Raw genomic sequence first — 25,873 nt, forward strand, 5'->3', positions numbered from 1 at the left:
ACATGAGGGTGGAAAGAAAAGCAGATGCTATCTTGTGAATGGCCTTGCAAGCAAATGCTGCCTTCTTTAGCATATTATAGAAGTGTCATTGGCCAAAACTTTTTCTTTCATGTACTACTTATAGGTTTTAAAATGTGAGTGACATAAAAGACAAATACTTATCACTGGAATATAGTGATACTTTGGTTCTTAAGATGTCTCACAAGGCATGTGAAACAATCTCAGTTGTTAAGGTAAAGACAACTTTTGGTCTGAGCATTAATCCCTCTGCCACTATTGGCACTCCTCAGATACATTTACTACTTATTTATCACCTCCTCATATGTTTCTAGAAAATCATATATACTTGTGCCAATTTTCCTTAAAGAAAGAGCAATTACTTCACTCTGTTGATCTATTATGCTGATCAAATAGTAAAATAATTAGTACTGAACCATTTAATGAGATGTTTAACCTTTTTCTAATATATCTTTCCCTAACTTTTTTTTCCTAGCACACTGTTAATCTATTCAATAATGCATACTATAATTGTTCAGCCTAATCTCTTTTTCCTTCCAATTATACAGGATGTTGCAAAACAGCTCTCCAAAGATACTTTGGAGCAAAATCTTTATCACTGAATAATGCAATAAAGTTAAAAACTCTCGGCCCCAAAGTAACCCATAGAGAATTTTCCTATATATGTTTATAACACCTTGTCTTCTGATTATAGAATCGCTTAACAGGTAATGTCATCGTAACAGCTGATAGCTAAACACTAAAAATTATTTACATGTCCTGAAAAACAGCCCATAAAAATACCAATTTGGTGACAGTCTATTCTATCCAATGAAGTGTCTGGCATAGTTTGTATTTTCCCCAGCCCCACACCAAAGAAGAGTTATGTTCTCCAGGAAAATTTACCTTTGTTTTTTTATGTGTTTTGTTTTGTTTTGCTTTAGTTTTTAATAACCTATATCTCTAGCCCCAGTTCACCATCTTGCAATTGGTAATGGTAGGAACCAGGTGAGAGCTGGGATAGTTTAGCGCAAATCCAGCCCCACTATTAATCAGCAAGTAAATATAAATACTTATATATACCTTACTCTCCTAATTGCTGGAGGGTAAATGTATGGAAAAAGAGACATGTTAGGACAGAAGTGTAGCATCTTCTGTTCAGTGTGGCTGATGTGAGATCAGACTCGGTATCTAGGCTCCATTAGAGAATGAGGAAAGGCAAAGTGTAATGCAGAGCTGTATCTAGATAAGATAATCATGGCTGTGAGAGAGTGAGTATCAAGGCACTGGAAAATAAATAGCTCCAAGCAAGTCTTCTGCTGATGGTGATTCAGAATCATTATCTTCAAATACAAAGGACAACTTTCTTTTCTTTCGTGATTTACAACAGTTGGATTCAATGTGAGATGGGCCTAACTTTTAACAGTTCTGAAAAATATTATACTGTTGTTACTGCTGTTATTGATAGAGGAAAGTGCAGCAAAGTGGCAGGCTTACACAGAGGATTTCAGACTGGAAATTGGGCTAATTACCACCTAGATGGAAAACAAAACAAAACAAAATTTGAACCTATTATAATATATGGAATTGATTCTTTAAAAATGTAGGTGTGTTCCTGTGTGTATATAGAGCTGAACTAAAAATCACCTAATATTGATTTCATGTCTTCATGACCATCAGTATGTGTATATAACCTACCCATCATAAAAGACCATCAGACACACAGTCATTTAAGTACTTGTTTATGTTTGTCACTTCAAGGGAGTTTGGTTGTTCCTCTAACATTGTTGATAGCTTATTGATGGCTGCAGCCATGCCACAGGCTTTTTCATAGGTGATCCTTTAAAGCAATAAATTTCTGACACTTGTGATTTAAAATGACCTTTGAAAATGAAATGTCTAAAACAAAGGTCTAGAAACAAAAGCAAATTATTTTATCTACACTATACTTTACCCTAAAATTCTGTTGAACCAAAGTGCTTAGAGACTTTTCATCAGAAGGACAGTATTCCAAAAACTAACATATCATTTTTTGTTCATTATATTAAAATCCTGTGAGACTTATAAAGAACTAACACAAAATTTTTAAATCTGTAAATAACTTGCTAATTTTTCTAAAGCATCTGTGCTAGTTAGGATTAAGAACCGTCGTGAGTGACAAAACCCAAAATAATGACAAACAAAATACAGTTTTATTTCTTTCTACATGGAAGCCTGCAATAGACAGTCAAGGACTAAAATAGCATCATAATATCCAGGACACAGCCTCCTTGCATGATTTTGTTCTGCTTCAAAGCATCCATTTCCACGTTACTTGGTGGTCTGAGGTGTCTCCTCCGGTTCACAGCATCATAGCTGTACTTCAGGTTGTAGGAAGAATAGAGGAAAGGAGAAGGGCATCCTCTTTTCTGTCATAAATACTTCCCCAAATCTGTACACAGTAGTTACACTTTTTTTGCATATAAAACAGTGTTTATTTTCTTATATTTTAATAGTATATATATATTTAAGATGTACAACATGATGATTGTATATAGTGAAATGATTACAACAGTCAAGCTAATTATCATATCTTCTCACATAGTTACCATTTTTTGTGTGTGTAAGGAGAGAACCTTAAATCTCCTGTCATAGCAAATTCCCAGTATTCAACAGAAGATTATTAACTAGTCTCATGCTATACGGTAGATCTCTAGACATTCATCTTACATAACTGCAGCTTTGTACCCTTTGACCAACATCTCCCCCTTTCCCCCACCTCCCCAATCCAGTAACCACCATTCTAATCTCTGCTTCTATGTATTTGACTTTTTAAATTCCACATATAAGTGGGACCATATCATTTTTTCCTTTCTGTCTGCTTATTTCACTTAGCATACTAATCTTTGTTAGTGACAGCTGAATGCTCCGCCAAAAATTGTGGTTCTTTTCTTATAGGAAAGGATACAATGGATATTGAGGGACCACTAACAGTCTTTACCACAATCAATTTCTTTGTGAACCAAATATCCAGGCATGCCCTTCTTCCTACATACAGAAAGTATCCACTCCTATCAAAGGTAGAAGACCGTAGCCTTCCACCCTATGCTGACTCTAGCTGAGGTCCAGTATATCTGGGAGATGCAGTCTCCTCTGTCAGCCTGAATGTGATATGTCATGGCCAGCTAACCTTGAGAGGAAAGCAAACGTCTTCTGTCACACACAAGCCCAATCTACTATGGTGGCATATAAACCAGAACACTGTAAAGGCACTCCCATTATGAGAAGGGGAGGAAGGGAAACACACAGCAGCCACTTAGCCATAGCAATGATCAGATCCTGCCAGTCTGAAGACTCCAGATTCCTTTTTCTGGCAATACTGTATGTTCCTCAGATAGATCACCAGGCAGCTACTCATTCTTGTTCTGGTAAGCACTCTCAAGTCCCTTGTTCTCCATGGTCCTTGTCTTTTTCCTCTTGGAAATTCTTTCTTGGATACTAGGCTCCATGACTACACCTGAAGAAGGCACTGGGGGCTGAATAGCCTGTGTGGCCCATTTGTGCTGATGCAAGTCGGGGACAGAGAACCCTCCTTAAGAGTTCACAACTACAATAGCAGGCCAGGCTTTTGGTTTCTGTGACAAAACAATTAGCTAAGGGACTTCCTAGGTGGTGCGGTGGTTAAGAATCTGCCTGCCAATGCAGGGGACATGGATTTGATCCCTGCCCCAGGAAGATCCCACATGCCGCAGAGCAACAAAGCCTGTGACTCACAACTATTGAGCCTGTGTGCCACAGCTACTGAAGCTCACGTGCCAGGAGCCCATGCACCACAATGAAGAGTAGCCTCCACTCGTCACAGCTAGAGAAAGCCCATGTGCAGCAACGAAGACCCAACACAGCCAATAAAAATAAATAAGTAAATAAGTAAATAAATAAATAAATGTATTTAAAAAAAGCAAAAACAAAAACAAAACAAAGCCTACTCAAAAACTTAGAGGCTTCCAGCCTAGCTAATTTTATTTGTTAGCAACCCTAGAAAAATGTTTTTGGTAAAAGGGGTTTTGAATGCTGATGGCTTCAATCGTTTACTTACTATCGCTATCATCTTTGTTGTCTCTCACTCAAACAGCAGCTACATTAAGGAGATCTGAGATGGTGGGTTTGGTTGGAAAGGCAATACCCTTAGTCTTGTTTGTCCCCTCAAAGCTCACAGACTTCCCACGATGGAGCACTGATCTTCCACATTGAGGCTGATGCTTTGCGGCTACTTCTTTACAGTTTTAATTGGCGACAGAAGCAATTGGCTTTTTCAGTGTTGCAAGGTATGTTACCAGAATCTCCATCAATTAGGTGGTAGGGTACAGCCAGCTCCTCCCTTAGCAGAGGTGCGTAACCCCCCATCTCTGTAGACCAGCTAGACTATGCTGCATACAGATTCTGAAAGTGGCAGGCACACACATTAGCCTTCTAAATTCTCCTATTGTTGTCTATTCCTTGAAGATCACCATATTTGTGAGCTTAGTCTCAGAGAATTTTGTATTATATGTTGAACAAATAATTGTTCTTCAAAGGAGGTCCTCATTCCAGAATACTCCAATTAAATAGGGACCTGAAAATTATCAACATTAGGCTGAACAAATAATCAAAACAATTCATGTATTTTGAATTCAAAGAAAAATCAATTATCTTCACCAAATAAGGAACCATGTGTACATAGAACATAGGCACATCCCTTAATGTAGAATTAGAGTGGGCAAGGAAAATAACTTAATAGGGTTTTCTCTTTCTCAAGTCCTTGTGGCCAAAACAGAGCATATCTTTATTGATATCACCACATTCAAAGAAATGTGCTGATTCTTACTGGGGAGACTGATCATAAAGAATTCTTGTTCTGAGGATCTATAAACTCTCATTAACTACTTTATCCCTCTTCTCCCTCCCCTTATTTTATTCGTGAATAAATCATCCCAGAGAGGAGAAGTAATAACTATTCTTTGGCATAACTAGTAACAGTAACTAGTTAATGGTAGAACCTGAATAAGAACTTAGTTACCTTAGCACTTTGCTTTTTGCAACTGTGCTATAAAAGGCCAAAGAAATCTGTGTCAACAACTGTGAAGTATCTGAGATTCTACTCTGCTTACAAGCTAATGTTAGCCTGCAGCAGTATCATGGATGCCGGCAGAAAACACAAGACTCCTGGGTCAGAGATGTAAGACTGTATTGCTTGCAGCAAAAACAATAGCCAGAGAGTCAGCATGTTTGCATTCGTTCCCTGAGGCCCAGATTCCCACAGGAGCCACATGGATGACCCACGTGGATGCTAGTACAGGCCGTGGCTTCTGTTAAAAGATAAGAACACTGAGCTGGTGGTTACCGGGGAACCCAGTGTTTTATAGCAGCCAGTAAGCAAGCCTGCTCAGAATGAGGCATTATCTCATCCCACAAGAAGTGGCCTGAATAAAGAGTGTTTACTCTTTATTCTTTCCTGTGGTCTCACATCCTTGCCATTCTCAACAAAACCTGTGGCAGTGGGAAATAACCCTGAAGGAATATCTCCCAATAACTTATAGAGAGATAAAAATGGTGAAAGTATCCTCGAGAGCAACACTTCTTAAATTGTATCATGCACACAGATATACCGAGGACCTTGGTAAAATGCAGACTGTGTCAGTGATTCTGGAGAAGAGGCCGAGGTTCTGAGTTCCTTCAAGTTCCCAGGGATGCTAGTGCTGTGTAGTCCAGGGACTGCACATCATGAAAGAGCAAGTTCCAGGGGATGTCTGGTTGCATCTGAGAATGGCTTATTTAGGTCACCATAATCTAGGCCCTGGACATCTAGTTCCAGGGTGTAGAGAGTCTCTCTAGTTCACTGCCTAGGACGTAGCAGACTGTGAGGGACTCACTAAAAAAATGTGGGAGACCAAAATATGTATTCTGAGTACACCCCCAGATACTAATTTATCAATTTACAAAAAGAGTTTGACTTGGATTATAAAGTTCATATTGGCATGATCAGCTCATTTTGCTTCTAAAATGAAGTTACATTAAAAGTCACATCATAATCAGAATTTATTTTATTAATTCTTTGTGAGAAATCACTGTCTGAGGACACAAAATACTTAAAGTTTGTAAGATCAGCCATTCTCTCCCTGTAGCCAGACCTGCAAAAGACACCAAATCACCATCAGCAGATTGTTTGGTAAGCACAGAATCAGAACAAAGGGAGATAAATAAAGCAAACGGTAAATGGCATTAGTCTAAAATCAACACTGTTTCATTCATCTCACCAAAAAATGGCAGTTTTACCAGTGAGACAAAATATGCATGAAGTTCAATAATTCTGTCTCCCTTTTCTCTGAGTGGTACGTACATCCCATCTATCCTCAAATCCTTCCTCCAACCCCCTCTGTGACTTTCCTTTGTCTATACAGGCAGCTGACCAAACTCTAGATCTCTACTTCCTTCCCTTTAGAGTAATATATTCTTTGTTTAGATGTGTTAATGTATTCAATCAGGTTTCTGTCAAGTTCTGTTTGCTGTATAATCTTTTTTTGTCTTTAAAAAGTAATTTTGCATATACCTGTTTTGATCTGTTACTTTCATAATTTAACTCTCAGAGGGCAAGCTGATTTCCCTCATTTTCAATTCTGTAGGTGAGGGGGAGGCATAGCCCATCCAAAAGGCAATTCAGTCTAAGTCCAGCCAATAATCTTTTTGCTTATTTCCTCAACAGATTATCTGGGGACTCTGTAAGAATAAACAAATACTCTCAAATGAAAATTTTTCAATGAGCTTTTGCTTTTCCTTGAAAACTTTTAGGAAAGTTGCCATTGACGGCCACACGCATGAGTTATCCTACCTCAGTTGAACCACATCAAATATTGTGAATATTCCTGTAAAATTTCTATGACTAATTTAGCCAGAACCTGTATGTACTTAGCAAATTTATCTAAAACCTAGTCCTATGAAAAGACTTCAATCTTATACATATGTAAAGCATAAAAACTACAGCCAAACTATCTCTACACACAAATAAACCAGGTTTCACTGGAAATTATTGATTTCTTAGCCCACTATTTGAAAATTAGAGTATCCTCTCTCCACGGAGAAAATGTTCCCTCGTGTATTTATCTTTTCATTCTTGAATATGGACTCTGTGCTGCATGTGCATTAATTGCTGGAATACAATGGCAATGAGGCAGATACAGCCCCAGTCTTCAAGAAATGTGTCATCTATGGTCAATATACACATGTTATCGGACAAATACGATACTTAAGGGTCAGCATGACTTTCTGAAGAAATTGATATGTAGCCTAAAGAATGAGGCAAAAAGGAGAGGCTAGATTTCAGGTGAAACAGTACGTATAAATTCCCAAGGTAAGAAAGTCTATTTCCCATACAGGTTCGCAAACATCTATTTAACCCATAATTTACTTAAAGTGGAATCACAGGTTGATTAAGAAAAAGGGAAGGGAAAAGATTTACTTGTTGACTCCTAGGTATAAAGGCTATAAGAGTCCTGAAAAGGTCATCTTATCTAACCCCTAATTTTTTGGTTGAGGAAATTGTTGCCCAGTTATGTTTCCCTGAGGATTAGTGGGAGAGCCCAGGCCAGAAGTCACGTCACCTGATTCTCCTTACAAATGTTGCTTCAAGGATAGAATTAATTATACAATGGAATATGCCTATTCAGAGTTCTAATTTAAGATAACATGGATTCATAGTATTATGCATTAGACTCGGAGACTTTAGCATGTTCTTATGCAAGCACATGTTTGTTTATGCATCTTTATATCAGTTAGGGATTACGTTCCATTACAAGTAAAAGATGCCTGATAAATAGTGTCCTGTTTTTGTTTTCCTTGTGTTTGTTTTTCTTGTGTGACTGAAAGTCTAGAGATGAGCAAACTAGTCCATGATGTTGGCACCACAGTGTAAACAGGGAGCAAACAATTGTCCCTCCTACCTCCCTAGCATATTCTTATTGCCTCATTTGCACAAGAGGGCAGATAGCACTCCAATATCACAACCATGTTCCAAGTGAAAAGGGAAGGGAATCAGATGCCTAAATCTGCCATCTTTGGAGGAACTTTCCCAGAAGCTCTACCCACTGATTTCTAGTTGTACTTCTATGCTTAAAGTGTGTCACATAACCACTCTACTTGTAAGGAAGGCTAGAAAACATAGTTTGTATTTTAGTTGGGCCCATTGCTGCCTCAACAGAATTAGCTCTTAAAGTCTAAATCAGAAATCTGGCCTGGGGGTGGGGAGGGGCCTGGAATGAATTGGGAGATTGGGTACCAAATTGTACACTCTAAATACATGCAGTTTATTTAAAGGAAAAAAAAAAAAGAAATCTGGCCTGGGACCCATAAGAGGTTGCTTCTTTTCCTGGTTGAGCTATTTCCTTAATCTGCGACTTTGAGCAAGCTACCCCATGTCTATGAAGTTCATTCTCCTCATTCATGAAATGGAGTGAAATTAAATAAACATATTTAGTTTGAAAGTTTCAATAAATTAAGTAGGTTCCTCTGATTATTATGGCTGACTTTTTTACCCAAAGTCTATCAGGAAGAAATAATAAAGTAAAAAGTAGGCTCAGGCCTGTAAGTGGATGTTTTGCTCTGTCCTGTAAGTCTTAAACCTTTACCCAGGAGAGACAGTGAGGCATAGGGCAGAAATACCAACAAGACAGACAAAAACCGATTGGTCTGGCAAGCTCTCTGGTTTACACGATGCATCTCACAGCTCTAGATGTCTTTGGCTAGTGAAGAGATAGCTGCAGAGGCCTCGACTAAATCTTTTAACCTTTCAAATTGCTGTCAGGAAGATGTGGAGTGTAAATATCCTGATGTCCGAGCTCCTTTCCCTCCACACAGCAGCTCTGTCTGTTCATGTAATCATGATCTATTTGGGTCTCACTTTCATAGAGACAATTGTTTATTTCTAGATAGTGCTCTCTTTACAGTCCTGTTAGGTGGCATGCAAAGATAAACTCATATTTTATTTGTTATACATCTGCCTAGTTCAACAAACTTCCTAATTTCAATCTCAAACTACTTTTATTCTTAACGCATAATAACCCATACCTGTTTAAACAAACCCACAAAGTTCCTAAACCACAGGTAGTGTCAGTATGTGAATTTACATGTGGGAAGGGAATGCTTCCAGCAGATGAGGATTCTCTACAAACCCCTTTTCCACTACAAGAACTCAGCCTCTGGAAGTTTCCTTCAGGCCTAGGCTCCTCCAGGGGCACCTTCTTTGCTAGTCATCCAGGAACTGAAAATTGCTTTTAAGATAATATTATCAAACTAATATAAGTGGTCATCCTTTTTCAAGTGTTCATTGATTACTCCTCTAGGGATTCCTTTGAAGATGTAACGAACCAGAAACAAGGTGCCATGTTTATTCATTTTACTTGGATCTAGCACAATGATATGTGCAGTCAGGCATTTATTAACTGGTGCCGTTTCCATAGCAATGACTCCCACCTCGAGTAGGTTAATGTATTTGCAGAATAAACTGGAACATATAGATATATTTAAATGAATGTATACATCTACTATTTAAAGCATCTGGACCTCAAGTGTACATGTCTGGTGCCTATGTTGGAAATCAATGCTTAAGCAAGAGTTTGCAGCGGTATAAAATGCCCAGCAGCTAGGAGCACCAGATGCTTTGCTTTTCTCGATAGTGAGAAAGGTAATGTGCAGGGTACTGGTATTGAGCGTATTATCTCCTGTTCAGAATCCTGAAAAGAAGTATGTGTCATGAGCTTGTGCTCACCTCAGACAAAGAAGCTTTTTGAAATAGCAACGATGATTAAGTGGTCTTGGTCTGAACAGAGGCTTGCACTGCTGCTGTTTACTTGTCCTCTTCCCTAGGAGCAATTAGAATTTCCCAGAACTTCAACAGCCTGCTTTCTGCCTTTGTTTTAGACTTGCTGTATGTCACAGACCTAATAGACACTTTTCACTAGTTCTGATTAAGAATAAGGAATGGAGATCAGAGAGGTCACAAATGCTTAGATGGCTTGTTAGAGTTGTAAACTCTAAAGAACAACTTGTAACAGCTAAATAAAGCCTATTTGAACCCAGAAATCATCCCTGTTCTAATATAGAGACAAAAGCTGATGCCCAGAGTTAATTTGAAAAATTAAAGCTCCAAAATATGGTCATAACATGGTACGAATTTACAGTACAAATAATTGTCTGTCACCCCTGCCCCTCTCCAGGCTTAAACTGGTGATCGAATGAAAATTAGCTATGATGTTAGTAAGGCATATTAGTTTGTAACAGTTTCATACCCTTCACTTTTGAAAAATGTATGTTCTCAAAAGTATACTTTGAAGACATGAGCTTTATGTGTAATCGTCTCGCATTTCAGATTTTTAAATGTTTTTATTGTTTTTGTTGCTGAGTCTTGCATGTTTATGCCAATTATTGTATTTGACCTGGATCATGACAAAATCAACTGGGTCAATCATAAACAACTATTTATTTTTAAAAATGGTAAATTAATGATGATGACTAAGATGATTAACGAATAGATCTATTTGTGCTTTAGGGAATTATGAGAATAGTCCTGTATTAATTAAATAATGTGATGGCATCTTTTCTAAATATGCTTTGTGAGGTAACTAAACACAGGGCAGCTCCTACATCTTGACTTTCAGAAAACTTTAAGTAAGTCTGTCCTGAAATATATTCATAACTAAGAAGGAAGTAATAGTTATATGCTATTTTTGGCTAAAATGTGTCCTACTTCCTAATGTGAATTTTCACATGGTATATAAGCTCTATATCCCGCAAGGTATTAGTTTGTTTAATTCAAGTTTCAAAATGAAAACTTCTTTTACTTGTTGACACACCATTAGTTTAATTTGGCAATTAGCTAACATACCTAGAATCAAAGATAGACATCAGAAAACTATCTTTTTCCAAGAATGTGAAACAGGTAAACACAAACCACACAAGCACAACCACAACCACCACGAAAATTACAAAAGCTTTGGACTAAGCCATCAGCTACAAAGGAAATGCTTTATGAACTCTAGTCTTGCAATGTGGTTAAAGCTTATGAGCATGTTAGCTTGTTTTCCTCTGGGGACTACGATGATTTGTTCTATAAAATTTAATCGTTACGCCTTTATGCATTAAACAGAAAGAGGTGTAATGAAATAGCCATATTTCAGAACATTTTTCTTTAAAAAGTAATAATAATAATAAGTACCCAGTATTAAAAAAAAGTTTATAATGTCCTATTAAGGAAAAATTTTACAGTGCCGTATAAAATAATTTGACCACTGGAAGTATGCCTTTACAAGTGAGAAAAGTATTTATAATACAAAGATTTCATATGGTATCTTTTACCTGAAAGGTACATTTAACTACTAGGCAGTAGTTATATGTCACTTTCCAATTTTTAAATGTAGGTATTTTATTACTTGTAAAGCCATACACACCCAGTATATTACTCAGGTTAATGTGTCAGAGCTAGTAGGAAAAAAAGGTATATTCAGACCCCCAATGAGCTTCTCTTAGGCAGAGAGGACAAATATAAAGTTCTGTGAGAGTGTCAGTGGCATTGAGGTACAAACGTAGCTCTGTGCCACTTGTCAAAGAAACAACCATGCATAAAAAATCCAAGCCTATAATAATAACAAATTAGAAACAGCTTCTTGTTTTAAAAGACATAAAAACTTCTAAGCTGTTCTCTCCTAGAATCTCTTTAAAGCATGGCTGCCCTTGGAAAATGGCTCTATGTGTCAACAGATTATGAAAAACAACTGTAGATAGCATTGTCCAAATGACAGTAAGTGCTTAACAATACTCTAAAAACACTTTATCTTGTTCTAAAAATTATCTTGCATAGGAACTTCATTTTTTCCCCAGTTTTTCAGAAAACTGAGGCATAAAGAGATTAAGTAATCCAAAGTCACAGAAATAATTAGTGGCAGTTATGAAACTAGAACTTTGTTTTGTAAAAATTAGTACTTGTTACACTATAACCACCACCACTGGAAAAGAAATAGATCATGCTTAGGCAAGAATAGATGGAATGACCCCATTGGTGAGCAACACATGTGTCTGAAATGTTTTGAGGGTCACCTGAAACACAGTTCAGGTCATCAGTTTATAGCTCAGCTGGGAAGAAAATCCCTCAATGACTTCACATGGAATGATGTTTTCTGTCTCCTTTGCACAAGGAGACACACTGCAGTTCTCTCTCAAAGTAACCCAGATGAAGTCCAATCACTAGATATTTATTATCTCAACTCTACATTCAGAGAAGGCAGGGATGACGTGTAACCCCAGTAAAACTGGGTTATCTTGTTTGAAGATTAAGTAAATAAGTAAATGTGACTTTAAAAACCTTGAAATGGTCATCCATATCATTACTGAAAATTTTCTTAAGAATGTGAGAAAGTCACCAGATTATTCATTCCTATGGCAATAATAATAAACCTTTTTATTTCTCCCTGAAATGCACTAAACCTCATGTTAACTGCTCAAATATAGTTTTTTTATTCTGTCTCTCTTCCCAGCTGTGCTGGCTGACATTCTTTCTCCCTCCTTCGCTTTTGTCAATCATGGCTTTCACTTCCAGATTATTAATTTTTCTTTCTTAGTTCATTTCTTCTATGAAGTGATTCATTTATTTATCTAAAATTCTAAAATTTCTACAATACCTTTAAGAAGAGATAACAAAGGACCCTTGCCCCTGAGAAACAGTATGTGTGTGTATATATATATGTAATGCACATATATAGTCACAGTTACATATATATACACGTATGAATTGTACATCATTCTTAAATATACTACATGTACACATATATACATGCAGATATATAAGCATATATATATAAAACCAGATTTTTATACTTTTATTTTGGGGAATTCATTCACATCCCCACTTATGTTTTTAATTTACCATTGGAAAACTAATTCCCAGCACAGGACTCATCACACAGTAACTTTAATAAGTATTTGACTGACTAACAATAAACAAATTACTTATTTTCTGAGTGTGCTCGTCTGGAATATATGAATGACCTCTAAGCTCCTTGGTGACTCCTGAAAGCCTACCCTTGTTCCTGCTCTCCCAGGTTTTCTCCTAGGGTCTCTAGACAATCATTCAGGGGTAAAAGAATAGAATCAGTGGTGAAAAGGCTAAACATTTAGCAGAAAGGATTCTTCACTAGAGCTCATCACACTGTGGGGGTCTCAGATGTAGAATGCATTTTCCCTGTCATGAAAGCTTGGAGTGGCTTATAACATGCTCATTTCATAAACAGGTTAATAAAATGACTTCCCTAAAGCAAACAAGGAGATCGGTATTCTAACTGACAATAAACAAAAGTGCCTTTTTTCTTGATACACAGTGTAATTGAATGGATGGGATGGAAATGTTATCATTTTGTGAGTCTTTGAACTTATATACATTGCATATGCTGATATATTTTATTATGAGTGAACAATGACAGAAATCAATTGCAATATGAAATCTAGAATGAATAGCACAGCAAACTGTGAATTCCTATACGTCTCCATTATGTGGAAATCAAATGACAATGGAGCAATTGCACAGTTTACCTAAATTTTATTCTGAGTATCAAGAAAGCAGAAAAGCAGTTACATATAAACAATCATTACTAGAAAACATAAGTAACTGTTCAAAAAAAAATCACAGATGATTAGATTAAAGTATAGGTAATAGCAAATGCTTATCAATTCCTGTATCTTTTCTGGGAAATATTATTTTTAGAACTATCTTCCCTCAAGTCACTTTTCTAATACTCAGCTACTACATTCATAACAGAATGTAAATAAGAAATATACTTTTGAAACTGCACCGAACTCTGCAATACCTAATAAATTTTATCTCAAGTGGTTAGTTTGAAAATGTAACAGAAATAGGGACAAAAGGTGGGAAAAACACAATAAAAAGCAAAGAAAATAGTATTGGTTGGTCTGCATTTCTCTAAACAAAAGTGAAACATTTCCTTTCTTTATTTTAGTCTCAAATTGTCCTCAAGGAATCAGAACGCTCTTTTTAGATTCGTAACGCTTAACCCACTGATTACGTACTTTACTATATTTTCTACTTCTGCATCAGTGTCCATTAAAAAGATTTTACATGATAGTAGATTGATTATTTGACATTTGAAATCATAAATCTGATTTAAAAGAGGGAGATGAAGGCTAAGCCACAGCTTTAGGATATTAACAAAGGGGCATCATTAAACATTTCCTCAGCTCGGGGATATCATGACTGTGTATTCTACTTCCCATAATGTCAAATGTAGGAGGCTGAGCCCATGGATACCTATCATCTTACCAGATGGCCTGTCAGTATGGTGATGTGGTACCTACATGGGGTAAAAAGTGTCAAGAAGGGACATAGACATCTCTTGCTCCGTCGGGGATCAGTTGTGTTGTGCAGTCAACTGATGAGCCTTAGGAAAGACAATGTGGAGTTCCCTCTTGCAGCAGAACTGGAGATCACCTGGCTTTTGCCTGGGTTGCAGGTGTTTTGAAGGCAGGGCTCTGCACTGGCAAGAAGACAGCTCCAGGCTAGCCCCTGGTCCCTCTAACCTTGTCCTTTACTGTTGTCTCTCAAGGGTTCACTCTCCTGACATTTCCTATACCACTTTCTCTCCATCCCCCATACCCATTCTTTGACAACACCCAAAGTGTTTCCAAGAACCCATCATCTCCAGCTAATCTGCTCCCTCGCTGCACCCAGTAGTATTCTCTCTTTTTCAATATCTTCAACTTCCACTTCATCCATCATATTTGTTTTCCATCATAAGCTTTCCTCAAGCTTACGTGCCATTTCTTTTTTTCTGTCTCTCTATGTACCTGGTGAAGGAACGGAATAGTCAGCTGGCACTCTCAGCATGTTCCTGTATGCATGCCAATACTTGTTGCTCTGTCCTACTTAGAGGGCCTGAGTACTTGATGAGGAAATATGCTCTGCTCAGAGACCAATACAATGTTGGCAATCATAGGGAGAAACACTTATTTTCCCTGCTAAGCAAATAGCTTATTACCGAAAACCGCTAAGGGCTGAGATGAAGTCTGTATACAAGAAATGACATGAATCATAAAAGTCTTAGTCAGGCTTAACCTATTGTGTATGTATACATAGAAACATGCACAAGCACACAAACTCCAGCTGTTTATTTTAATTTTTCTTTTCTTTTCTTTTGAGTATGCCTTCTCTAGCAACCCCAAGCCAAGGATTAAGTCAAGTAGTAATCTCAGCAGGAATCTTATCCAGCAGCCTGTTTCTGGATCAAATTCATGCAAAGGCTTAAAGCAGTGGAAGTATGACTTCCTGCTAGTAACCATCAGGGAGTGTTTTCTTTATTACCATTTTATTCTACCTGATTACTTCTCAATAAATGGGCTGTTGACTGGTATGAGGAGAGTATCTCAGTACTGGTTCTTCACCTGAAAATATCATGCAAAATTTATATGATTCCCTAATGATTTCTAATTGACAGGTGCTCTTAGCTTATCCCTAGAGGTAGTGTGAAATATAGTGGAAATTGATGAACCCCACAGTGAGAATCAGAAGACCTGGATTTTAACCACAGCTCTGCAGTAGGAGAGCTTGGAAGGTCACCTTAAAGTCTCAGGGTGTGGGATAAGATTATCTCTAAATCCCTTTCTAGCTTTGAGTCAATGATTATATGACCTGCGAGTTCTAGTTTTATCCTTGTGGGACATAGTTTTAAACAATCTATCATATCCACACATTATTTGTTGCCCTGGAAGTTTTATGAAAATTATTGGTATCCAGAATTGATAAAACATAGTTATTCATAAAATTTTCCTTATTTCTTTAAACCACAAGAGAGAAATTTGATCCAATTTTTGAGGTTTTTTTTTTTTTTTTTTCATGCCTAGAGTACATCTTTGTACCTCTGAGCAGTAAGGGAGGATAGGAAGACAGTTAAAATACGAGTAGAGGGGGCACTAGGTTTTGAATTGTAGATAACTGAGGTACTAAAGAAACAGAGCTTTTATCTTTCTCTGTTTTCAGAGCAAAAAAAAAAAAAAAGCAAAAGAGTGGGGGAAATAAAAACTAGGGGATTCATTAGTTATCATGTATATGATTTTGTAGAATTTATGAGAGCTGATATCAATTTCACTAATTCTTAAATTTTGGAAACGAAAGTTATGACTGTGTGATGATGATTGTGTTAGATGATGTACATACATTGCCTAGGAAGGAGCTGTCATCCTAGAGTAGTGCTTCTTAAGCGTCCAACTTCATATAGATTATCTGGGAACCTTGATAAAATGTAGATTCTGATTCAGTAGGTCTAAGCTGGGGTCTAAGACGCTGCATTTCTAAAAGCTCCCAGATAATACCAAAGCTTTGATTAGCAAGGGTACAGAGTTTTAATAAACACAGAGTGCCTTTGTTCTTCATTTCTTCTGCTTCAGGAATAAGTATTTATTTACTTTTAAATGATAGATTGGAAGGTTGGTTTTGGTTGTTTTTTTTTGGTGGGGGGGTTGTTTTGTTTCTGATCAGTATGCTTGTTTTGTATCAAAGTCATCTATCACCTATAGCCAGGACAAAGGATACCAACAGTGTATCATTTTCAAGTCATCTCCTGTCAACCTGCTGGGACAAGTTCCCCAAACTTTCACTCAGTTCTGTGATTCTTTCTTTCAGCCACTGCTGTCAGCTCTCAAATGCTAAAAATTATTGATTAAAGTCATCACTCGCCTTTACACTAGAAGACAAGTGTTCTCAGTAAAATTCTTTGCCTTTGCTTGTTTCAAACTTCCCTCTGTTAAGAAAATGTAACAACAAAAAAATGTCACGCTCCTCCAGGCTCGTGGTTTTACCATTTTTATACTTTTCTATTTCTCCAAGTGATAGCAAAAGGCCTAGCAACCATTTACTTGTCTTTCTAGCTCTTTCAGTAAATAACAGAAGATAATTTACTCTCCCTCTGTATGATTGGAGCATATTTTAAATTATCCATTTAAGCTGGGTCTGTAATTAAAATTACGTGGGCATTGAGGACATTATTCTGCAAAAATGCTCTGTGGGCTTTCTTTGATCTAGCTCATGGAGTCCAGATGCAAAGCAGCATAAAAACATTGAGGAAAAAATCAACCATATCTTGGGTTCATGCACTGGCTGATTTATCTACCAGCTCTTAAGCAAAAACCATAGATATCTCTTTCCAGGAGATTAAGAATCTCCCAGAGTTAGCAGGAAACTTGGAATCTTCTCTTACTACACTGAAATAGAAGGTAGTCCTATCTCTTCCTGGCCCAATATGTTGATGGAGCAATAGATCTCTAAAAAACCAACAGTAAACAAAGAAATACATGCCTGTGGAAGATTCTATTATTTTTCTTATTTTTTTCTTCAGATCTTTATTGGAGTATAATTGCTTTACAATGTTGTGCCAGTTTCCAGTGTATAACAAAGTCAGTCAGCTGTATTTATACATATACCCCCATATCCCCTCCCTCTTAAGCCTCCCTCCCACCCTCCCTATCCCACCCCTCTAGGTCATCACCAAGAATCGAATTGATCTCCCTGTGTTATGCAGCAGCTTCCTACTAGCCATCTAGTTTACATTTGGTAGTGTATATATATCGATGCTACTCTCTCACTTCATCCCAGCTTCCCCTTCCCCTCCACCGCCTGCCAGTGTCCTCAAGTCCGTTCTCTACATCTGTGTCTTCACATCTACAACCTGTCACTGGATTCATTAGTACCGTTTTTTTAGATTCCATATATATGCATTAGCATACGGTATTTGTTTTTCTTTTTCTGACTTACTTCACTCTGTAGGACAGACTCTAGGTCCATCCACCTCACTACAAATAACTCAAGTTCCTTTTTATGGCTGAGTAATATTCCATTGTATGTATGTGCCACATCTTCTTTATCCATTCATCTGTTGGTGGACATTTAGGTTGCTTCCATGTCCTGGCTATTGTAAATAGTGCTGCAATGAACATTGGGGTACATGTATCTTTTTGAATTAAGGTTTTCTCTGGGTGTATACCCAGGAGTGGGATTGCTGGGGCATATGGTAATTCTATTTTTAGTTTTTTAAGGAACCTCCATACTCTTCTCCATAGTGGCTGTATCAATTTACATTCCTACCAACGGTGCAGGAGGGTTCCCTTTTCTCCACACCCTCTCCAGCACTTAGTGTTTCTAGATTTTTTGATGATGGCCATTCTGACTGGTGTGAAGTGATACCTCATTGTGATTTTGATTTGCATTTCTCTAATGATTAGTGATGTTGAGCATCTTTTCATGTGTTTGTTGGCCATCTGTATGTCTTCTTTGGAGAAATGTCTGTTTAGGTTTTCCTCCCATTTTTGGATTGGGTTTTTGTTGTTGTTGTTGTTGTTGTTGGTTTGTTTGTTTGTTTTGATATTGAGCTTCATGAGCTGCTTGTATGTTTTGGAGATTAATCCTTTGTCAGGTGCTTCGTTGGCAAATATTTTCTCCCATTCTGAGGGTTGTCTTGTTGTCTTGTTTATAGTTTCCTTTGCTGTGCAAAAGCTTTTAAGTTTCATTAGGTCCCATTTGTTTATTTTGGTTTTTATTTCCATTACTCTAGGAGGTGGGTCAAAAAGGATCTTGCTGTGATTTATGTCATAGAGTGTTCTGCCTGTGTTTTCCTCTAAGAGTTTTATAGTGTCTGGCCTTACATTTATGTCTTTAATCCGTTTTGAGTTTATTTTTGTGTATGGTGTTAGGAAGTGTTCACAAATGTTCTCTCCCAGCACTGTGAAAGGATTATACATCACTACCAATTTCTAAATGATGTGCAACGCCTCCCTCCCACTGATATCAGTAGCTGTGTGACTTGCTTTGGGCAATGAAATGGCAGAATTGGTATACTCCACATCTATAACAGAAGCCCCAAGTATCAATATTATTAATAGTTCTGCCTCAGGCCCTCTGCCATGAGAATGTCATGAGCCAGGTAAGAGATATTCCTTGAACCTCACCCTGAAATGAAGAAGATATGTGGAGAAGGAGCAGAGTTGCCATTGACTTACAGTCAACAAGTCATGTGGTTAAGAAATAAATTTTGTTGTCAGAGTCACTGAGATTTTAAGACCACAGCATAATCTAGAAACAGATGACAGATCAGTGCCATTACATCTATACAAGTGATTTAAAGGAAAGGAGAATGAAGCCCTTCAATTACAGAATAAAAAAAACGAGCTAAGTAGTCACATAATTGTCTACAGCAATTTTTAAAGCTTAGTGAGAGCTCAAAGGCCATATTCTGCCTTATGCCTTAAGAAATCTACACTAGGGAAGGTATATAGATTTCATATGGATTCTAGTGCTGCTTACTTGGAAGTGCCTGTCTTGAATGCTTGGGAGAAAAATGACTGTGAGGTGTTTATGGGAAAAAAAACATAATGTTAATATTCTCATGTATGTGATGGGAGTAATTGTAAACACTGCAATATATTTGCTATCCTTGTTCTAGAACCAGGGAAAATAACAAGGTAAACCTGAAGATTTATATGTAGTATTTTAAAAAAAGGAAATATGATTTCTCTGGATTCTAGGGAAAATTCATGCTTTCTAGTGGATGTCAAGATAACAACAGAAAAGGTAACAAAGCAGAGTAAGATCTAATGAGAAAGTTTGTTATGATTATTACTCATTATAATTATATTAAATTGTTATATTTTATTATTTTGCCAGATAACCTATGTGATTTATTCATGATAATCTGAATCAAACCTTTGGCATCTACATTGTAACTAGAAAGCTTTTTAGCCATAAAAAATAAAAAGAGCTTTAATAATTCATCATTAATGTATCTTTATGCCTTCATTTCACTTCAGCCCACAAGCCAGTAGTGGAACAGATTCAAAAAATGACCTCTAAATAAGGAAGTGTAATTACTCAGAGTCAAAAGTGTGGTTAATCATATGTTTTTTTAAACTCTAGCAAAAATGCAATTTAACAGTCTCCTACGTCTCAGTGATTCATGAATGCTATATTTATGCATATTCATGAAAGACATAAAAAGAATACTTTGTCACTTTTTTCTCTTTTTGATGTAAGCAGAATAGATACTAAAATGACACCTAAGCCATCTGTTCATCTGAAAACTCTAGAACTCAACATGATTGGCCACACAGGATTCTGATGGTCTGTGTTTTCAGGATTCATGGTTGCCTTTAGCTATTTGGACACCAAAGTGTATGGAGAAACAATGATATCAAAATTTGGGACCCTAAACATTTCTTTATCAAATGACTGTTTTTAATTAGCTGCTTTATTTTCATTACACAAAATGTTTAGAGTTATCACTCAAATTTGGCTTAAGGTTGGTATTTTATAAATTCAAATGAGCATATACCTTATCCAGTTAAGAAAATCTCTTCTGTTTATCCTTAGGGAGTAAAAGATGTTTAAACTAGTAAGTACAGAATTAAAAACAAAAACAAACAAACAGACAAACAAAGTAGTGTGACCATATAGTTTATCATCAAATTTGGGAAGCTTTTGAGAGTAAAAGAAGGCCCTATTAAAAACTATATAAGGATTGTCCCAGGCAAACCAGGATGTATAGTCACACTGGCTATGGGAAGAGTTGAAATATAAATGCTGAGTCAAAATTAATAGGACCATCAATCTGTGTTAGAGCCCTGCTTTAATTATGTTCATTGAAAACTTCCTAAACTCACTCAGTCACTTTACGGACTAAGAGTAAATTGAGGCTGTAGAAATGGCTCAGTGAGATTAGGAGCTGCCTGCCTGAAAACCTGATGGTGTTGATGGTGGACAGCATGTGCTCAGGACTTTATGAACGGTGTGTTATCTCTTCCTTACTACAGCATTAGGACATAGTTTCTCTATTTTACAAAACATAAAGTTGAGCTTCAGAGATATTAAGTAACTTGTCCAACTCCACACAGCTAGTACAAAGTGGAGCCTGATTCAAACTCACTTCTAGCTGGCTAGCAAAAGCTACACTCTTTCTTAAAGCTACTGAGAATTTTTCCCTTAGGTTCAGGCTTCATCAGGCTAGGAAGCAAAAGTCAGGAGAATTTTTCCTGCTTCAGAGAAGAGGATGGATATCTAGCTCGCCCTTTTACGTAGCATCAAATCTGGCCTCAGACAGCAGCTATTAGAATCTTGGCTGGTCCTTCGTGAGACACAAAATGTTGAGTTTGAGCGTTAAAGGTAATTTTAAACACCTCAACAAAAATCCAGTGTAATATAGTGGAAAAAAAGATGGAATTTGTGCTCAAACAAATTGGGATTGAAATCTGGTGGGTGACTTAAGAAAGTTGTTCTGCCTCTCAAAGTCCTAGTGTCCTCATCTGGTAGTATTTACCTTACAGAAATGAGAGAACAACAGTAAGTTGGATTAGATATATGATGGGAAATTTTGCAATGTCTGGAACATATTAAAATCATGGGTAGGGGATATTGATTTTATTACTTCTCATCACTGATAGCAGTGAAGGGCTTCAACATAGATAACGGGAAGGGAAAGAAATTTGAAGAAGAAGATCTGGGTTTAAGTCCCAGCTCTGCTGTTTATCAGCTTTTTAGCCTAGAGATAATCTCTGAGATTCAATTTCCTCCCCTTTAAGTGGATATTGTAACAATAGTTGCCCTTAATATCTCTCAGGATCACTGTAAGCTGCATATGAAAGTTCTTTATAAAAATTCTTTATAAAAGTGCATGTAAAAGTTCTTTGCAAATATGCATATAAAAGTTCTTTATAAATAATGATTACAAATATAGTTATTATATCATCTTCATTATAACCACAGCTTCTTTGTGATTAGGAGATTATCTGTGTAGCTGTTAACCATTGACACTGGACTTCAAGTGAAAGTGATACAGTTGGTCTTCAGACAACACTTTGAGAACCACTGAGTAGAATATAATAGGAAACAGTAGAATAGGAATGGTAGAATCTAAGGTTGAAAAAAGCAGGTCCAAAGGGAACTTGGGAGTCTTTTGAAGACCAAAATATATGCCTAGCATTTGGAATCCTGAAGATTTTTTGCCATAATGGTAATCTGAATTATATTGGGATAAGATTATTAGCATGGAAAAGTGTGTACCTTTGACAGTGTTTTTCTGAGTAGTAGATTCCCTGAAAATAGTGGGTCTATCCACAGCTAATCACAGTTCAACCTGACAGGCACTTCAAATACATATTTTAGGAATTTGATAAAAAGCTTGAAGCATTGTTATTGTTTTGTTTGTTGGTTGCTTTCAAAATACTTTGCTGGGAACTTTTGTGATGATGAAATTTTTCTGCATGGTACTGGGGTAGTGGGCTGCATGGTACTGGGGTAGTGGGCTTTATGGTACTGGGGTAGTGGACTTTATGCCTTTGTCAAAGCCCATAAAAATGTACACCATAAAAACTGAACTTACTGAATGCAAATTTTAAAAATCAAACAGGATGTCGAGAAAATCGAAGATAGAATGCAGACTGTGACAAATGAATCTAACTGTGTAACAAATGAAGCAGATAACCACACTGAAACAGGTGAGGAGAAAAGGAGCTGATCTGAGGAACTTTGTAAAATTGTCTTTTGACTTGATACTGTAAGACTGAAGATAAACGTGAACTGTACTTGAACTGGTAAATTTATTTCTCATAGGTTATGGTTAGCAATTCTGAAACTAATATAAGACATACTAGGGTTGAATGAATAAGTAAATATATTAGATAATGAGAGTCAGCTTTCCCATTGTCTAAGAAAGGAGTTACAAATAAGCAAAAACGAAATGCTAGAATTAACTATGTGGTGCTTCATTGGCGTTAGAGATACCAATATAAATTTATGTTGATTTTGATACATATGCAAATAGTTACAGAAATATAGATATGTGTGTATACATGCATTAGTAAACATCCATATATTCCCTAACACTGCCTGCTGAGAAGCCTAGAAACACTGATACCCATTAGTGATTGGATTATAACTCATAGAATAAAATAAATATCCATGAGTCCATACTGATATAAATAAATGATTTAATATGTATACAAAGGGGGAGGAGCAATCCTTCCTTACAGAAGAATTCCAATGAATAAATTTAGGAATGAGAGAAATATAAAACCACTGTCAGAGCACCATAGTAGTAATTGCTGCAGGTGTGATCTACTGATGTATATTAAAATAAGTGGAACATTTAAAAATAAAAACAATATATTTGCATATCCTCAAAATATCTCCCCCCAAATAAGTATTAATTACTGTGGTGATTTTAACATATGTTGACAAATTCTTTGATACTCCACCCTCCAGAGGTAAAATTTAATTCCCCTTCCCTTTGCTATGGACTGGACTTAGTGACTCACAGCTAATGAATGGAGTATGAAAAGGAAAAATAGTAACTTTACAGTGGAGAAATATCACAGAAACTATCAAACCAAACAATTATGATTAACATCACCAGTAATGAGACATATTGATATAATGTACTTCTGATATGATAGGAAGAGAAGGGCACATCACCTTATGGTATTCTCCTCCCAAATATATAAATCCACACTGAAGAACATTCTGCAAAATACCAAGCAGTAAGTTTCAGTGTCAAGGTAATGAAAGACACCAAATACATATCACAGACTGGAAGAGACTAAAGAGACGTGAGAACTAAATGCAACACAGTACCCTGGATTGGATCCTGAAATAGAAACAGGACATTAGTGGGAAAACTGGGGAAATCTGAATATGACCTATAGTTTAGTAAATGATATTTTACCAGTGTTAATTTCCTAGTATTGATAATTTTATTGATTACTCATATTTGATCATTGTCTCCTGGTTACATAAGATTTTAACTTTAGAGGAAGTTGGGTGAAAAGTATATGGAGATTCTCTGTTCTGTCATTACAACCCCTCCATGAGTCTAAAAAAAATTATATCAAAATAAAGACGTATTTTGCCTTATTAAAAATGAACAACTTAATTTATCCAATGGAATTAAAAAATTAGAAATACTAGAGATATTTGATCAATATTTGCTTTCTTCCTCATTTTGATTTATTTTCTCCAAGTGTCTGATGTAATTCCCAGAGCATTTTGCTCTGTCTCCCATACCACTTCCAGACAGCACTTATCTGGAATGGAGTCAACTTTCCCAGGCTTTACCATATTCAAATATCACCGGTTCCAAGCTCTCACACACCAGCTCAGGGTTTAAGACCCTACTACTTTCCTATCTCTCCACGATCTCTCCTAATTATTTTGTGCAGTCCTCAAGGTGGTTGCTTCTCAGATGTGCTCTCGCAAAGGCTTTGCATTTTCCAAAAAAAAATGTGGAAGATGAACTATATCTACCTTAAGGAACTAATTATTTAAATACAAGCTATCAGGCTTTACAGTATGTGGGTGTCTGCAGTGGAGAAGGTCTTTCATGAATTCTTCAAATCAATCCATATAATGTTTCTACAACCATTCCAACTCAAGCCTTCCTAATTTACCACATGTGCTTTTCACATTCCTATTCATTTCATGCAAAATAAAAATTATACATCTGTTAAGGTGTTTTCAGTTTGCTATTTCACACATCTGTTGTTCTGTGACCCTTCTTATTAGGAAAATTTGTCTCCATATGTAGTCATAAAAAAAGACATGAGAAATAGGTTAATTGAACATTTATATGTACCTTCAAAACAGAATATATACTCCTCCCCTCCATGTTTGCATTTTGGGAATATAATTCTCCCTCTCTCTTCCTTTATGTTTCATTTTCCGTGAGTGTGATTATGTGAGTGTGTTTTGTGTCTGTTAACTTGCATGTGTAATTAGGAAATAGATGAAAATTCATTTCAAAACATTGTCACTGAGAAGATAGATTAGTGAATTGTTGCACATTGATTATTTTTCTTAGAATTTTATGTATATCTAAGAAAATATGTGCAACAGGATTCATATGTTATCATGGTAAATACTTCTGAAATTGCTAAGTAAACCAGGACATTTAATTTGACATAATGGCCACATTGTATTCATTTTTCAGATGCTAAAGAAATTCTTTTCCATTCACTAATAGAGCTATACGTACCTCTCTCTTCAGCAAATACTTCCCACTTTCTGTCTGGTAATGAGCAGATTGTCTCAGACATATAAGACAAAAGATTTTCAGACATATTACATGGAAATATGAGTTCTATGCTTCAAATGCTAAAATCCATCAGGGAAACCCCACATTTCAGTGCAATGTAGAGACTGCCATTGTGCATTAAAGTTTGATGAGTCTACAAAATGGATTAAAGACTTAAATGTAAGGCCAGACACTATAAAACTCCTAGAGGAAAACATAGGCAGAACACTCTATGACATACATCAAAGCAAGATCCTTTTTGACCCACCTCCTAGAATCATGGAAATAAAATCAAGAATAAACAAATGGGACCTCATGAAACTTAAAAGCTTTTGCACAGTGAAAGAAATCATAAACAAGACAAAAAGACAGCCCTCAGAATGGGAGAAAATACTTGCCAACGAAGCAATAGCCAAAGGATTCCTCTCCAAAATATACAAGCAGCTCAGGCAGCTTAATACCAAAAAAGCAAATAACCCAATCCACAAATGGGTGGAAGACCTAAATAGACATTTCTCCAAAGAAGACATACAGATGGCCAACAAACACATGAAAAGATGCTCAACATCACGAATCATTAGAGAAATGCAAATCAAAGCCACAATGAGGTATCACTTCACACTAGTCAGAATGGCCATCATCAAAAAATCTAGAAACAATAAATGTTGGAGAGGGTGTGGAGAAAAGGGAACCCTCCTGCACTGTTGGTGGGAATGTAAGTTGGTACAGCCACTATGGAAAACAGTTTGGAGGTTCCCAAAAAA

The 25,873-nt window shown here is 36.6% G+C and overlaps 1 protein-coding gene across 2 annotated transcripts in view; it reads left to right on the top strand.

The window, feature by feature from the left end:
• Positions 1-25,873, top strand: part of NEGR1 (neuronal growth regulator 1) — an 871,642-nt gene that overhangs the window by 711,479 nt on the left and 134,290 nt on the right. The window contains exon 7 of one of the 2 annotated variants that reach the window (XM_057716191.1): positions 22,452-22,539. The exons of the other annotated variant lie outside the window; for it this stretch is intronic. Within the exon in view, the coding sequence (XP_057572174.1) occupies positions 22,452-22,474 (23 nt within the window). The 3' untranslated portion in view covers positions 22,475-22,539. Of the gene's footprint in view, positions 1-22,451; positions 22,540-25,873 lie in introns of those variants that run through there. 2 annotated transcript variants of the gene reach the window in all.

The sequence above is a fragment of the Hippopotamus amphibius genome, chromosome 1, assembly GCF_030028045.1.
Source record: "Hippopotamus amphibius kiboko isolate mHipAmp2 chromosome 1, mHipAmp2.hap2, whole genome shotgun sequence".
Lineage (NCBI taxonomy): Eukaryota > Metazoa > Chordata > Mammalia > Artiodactyla > Hippopotamidae > Hippopotamus > Hippopotamus amphibius.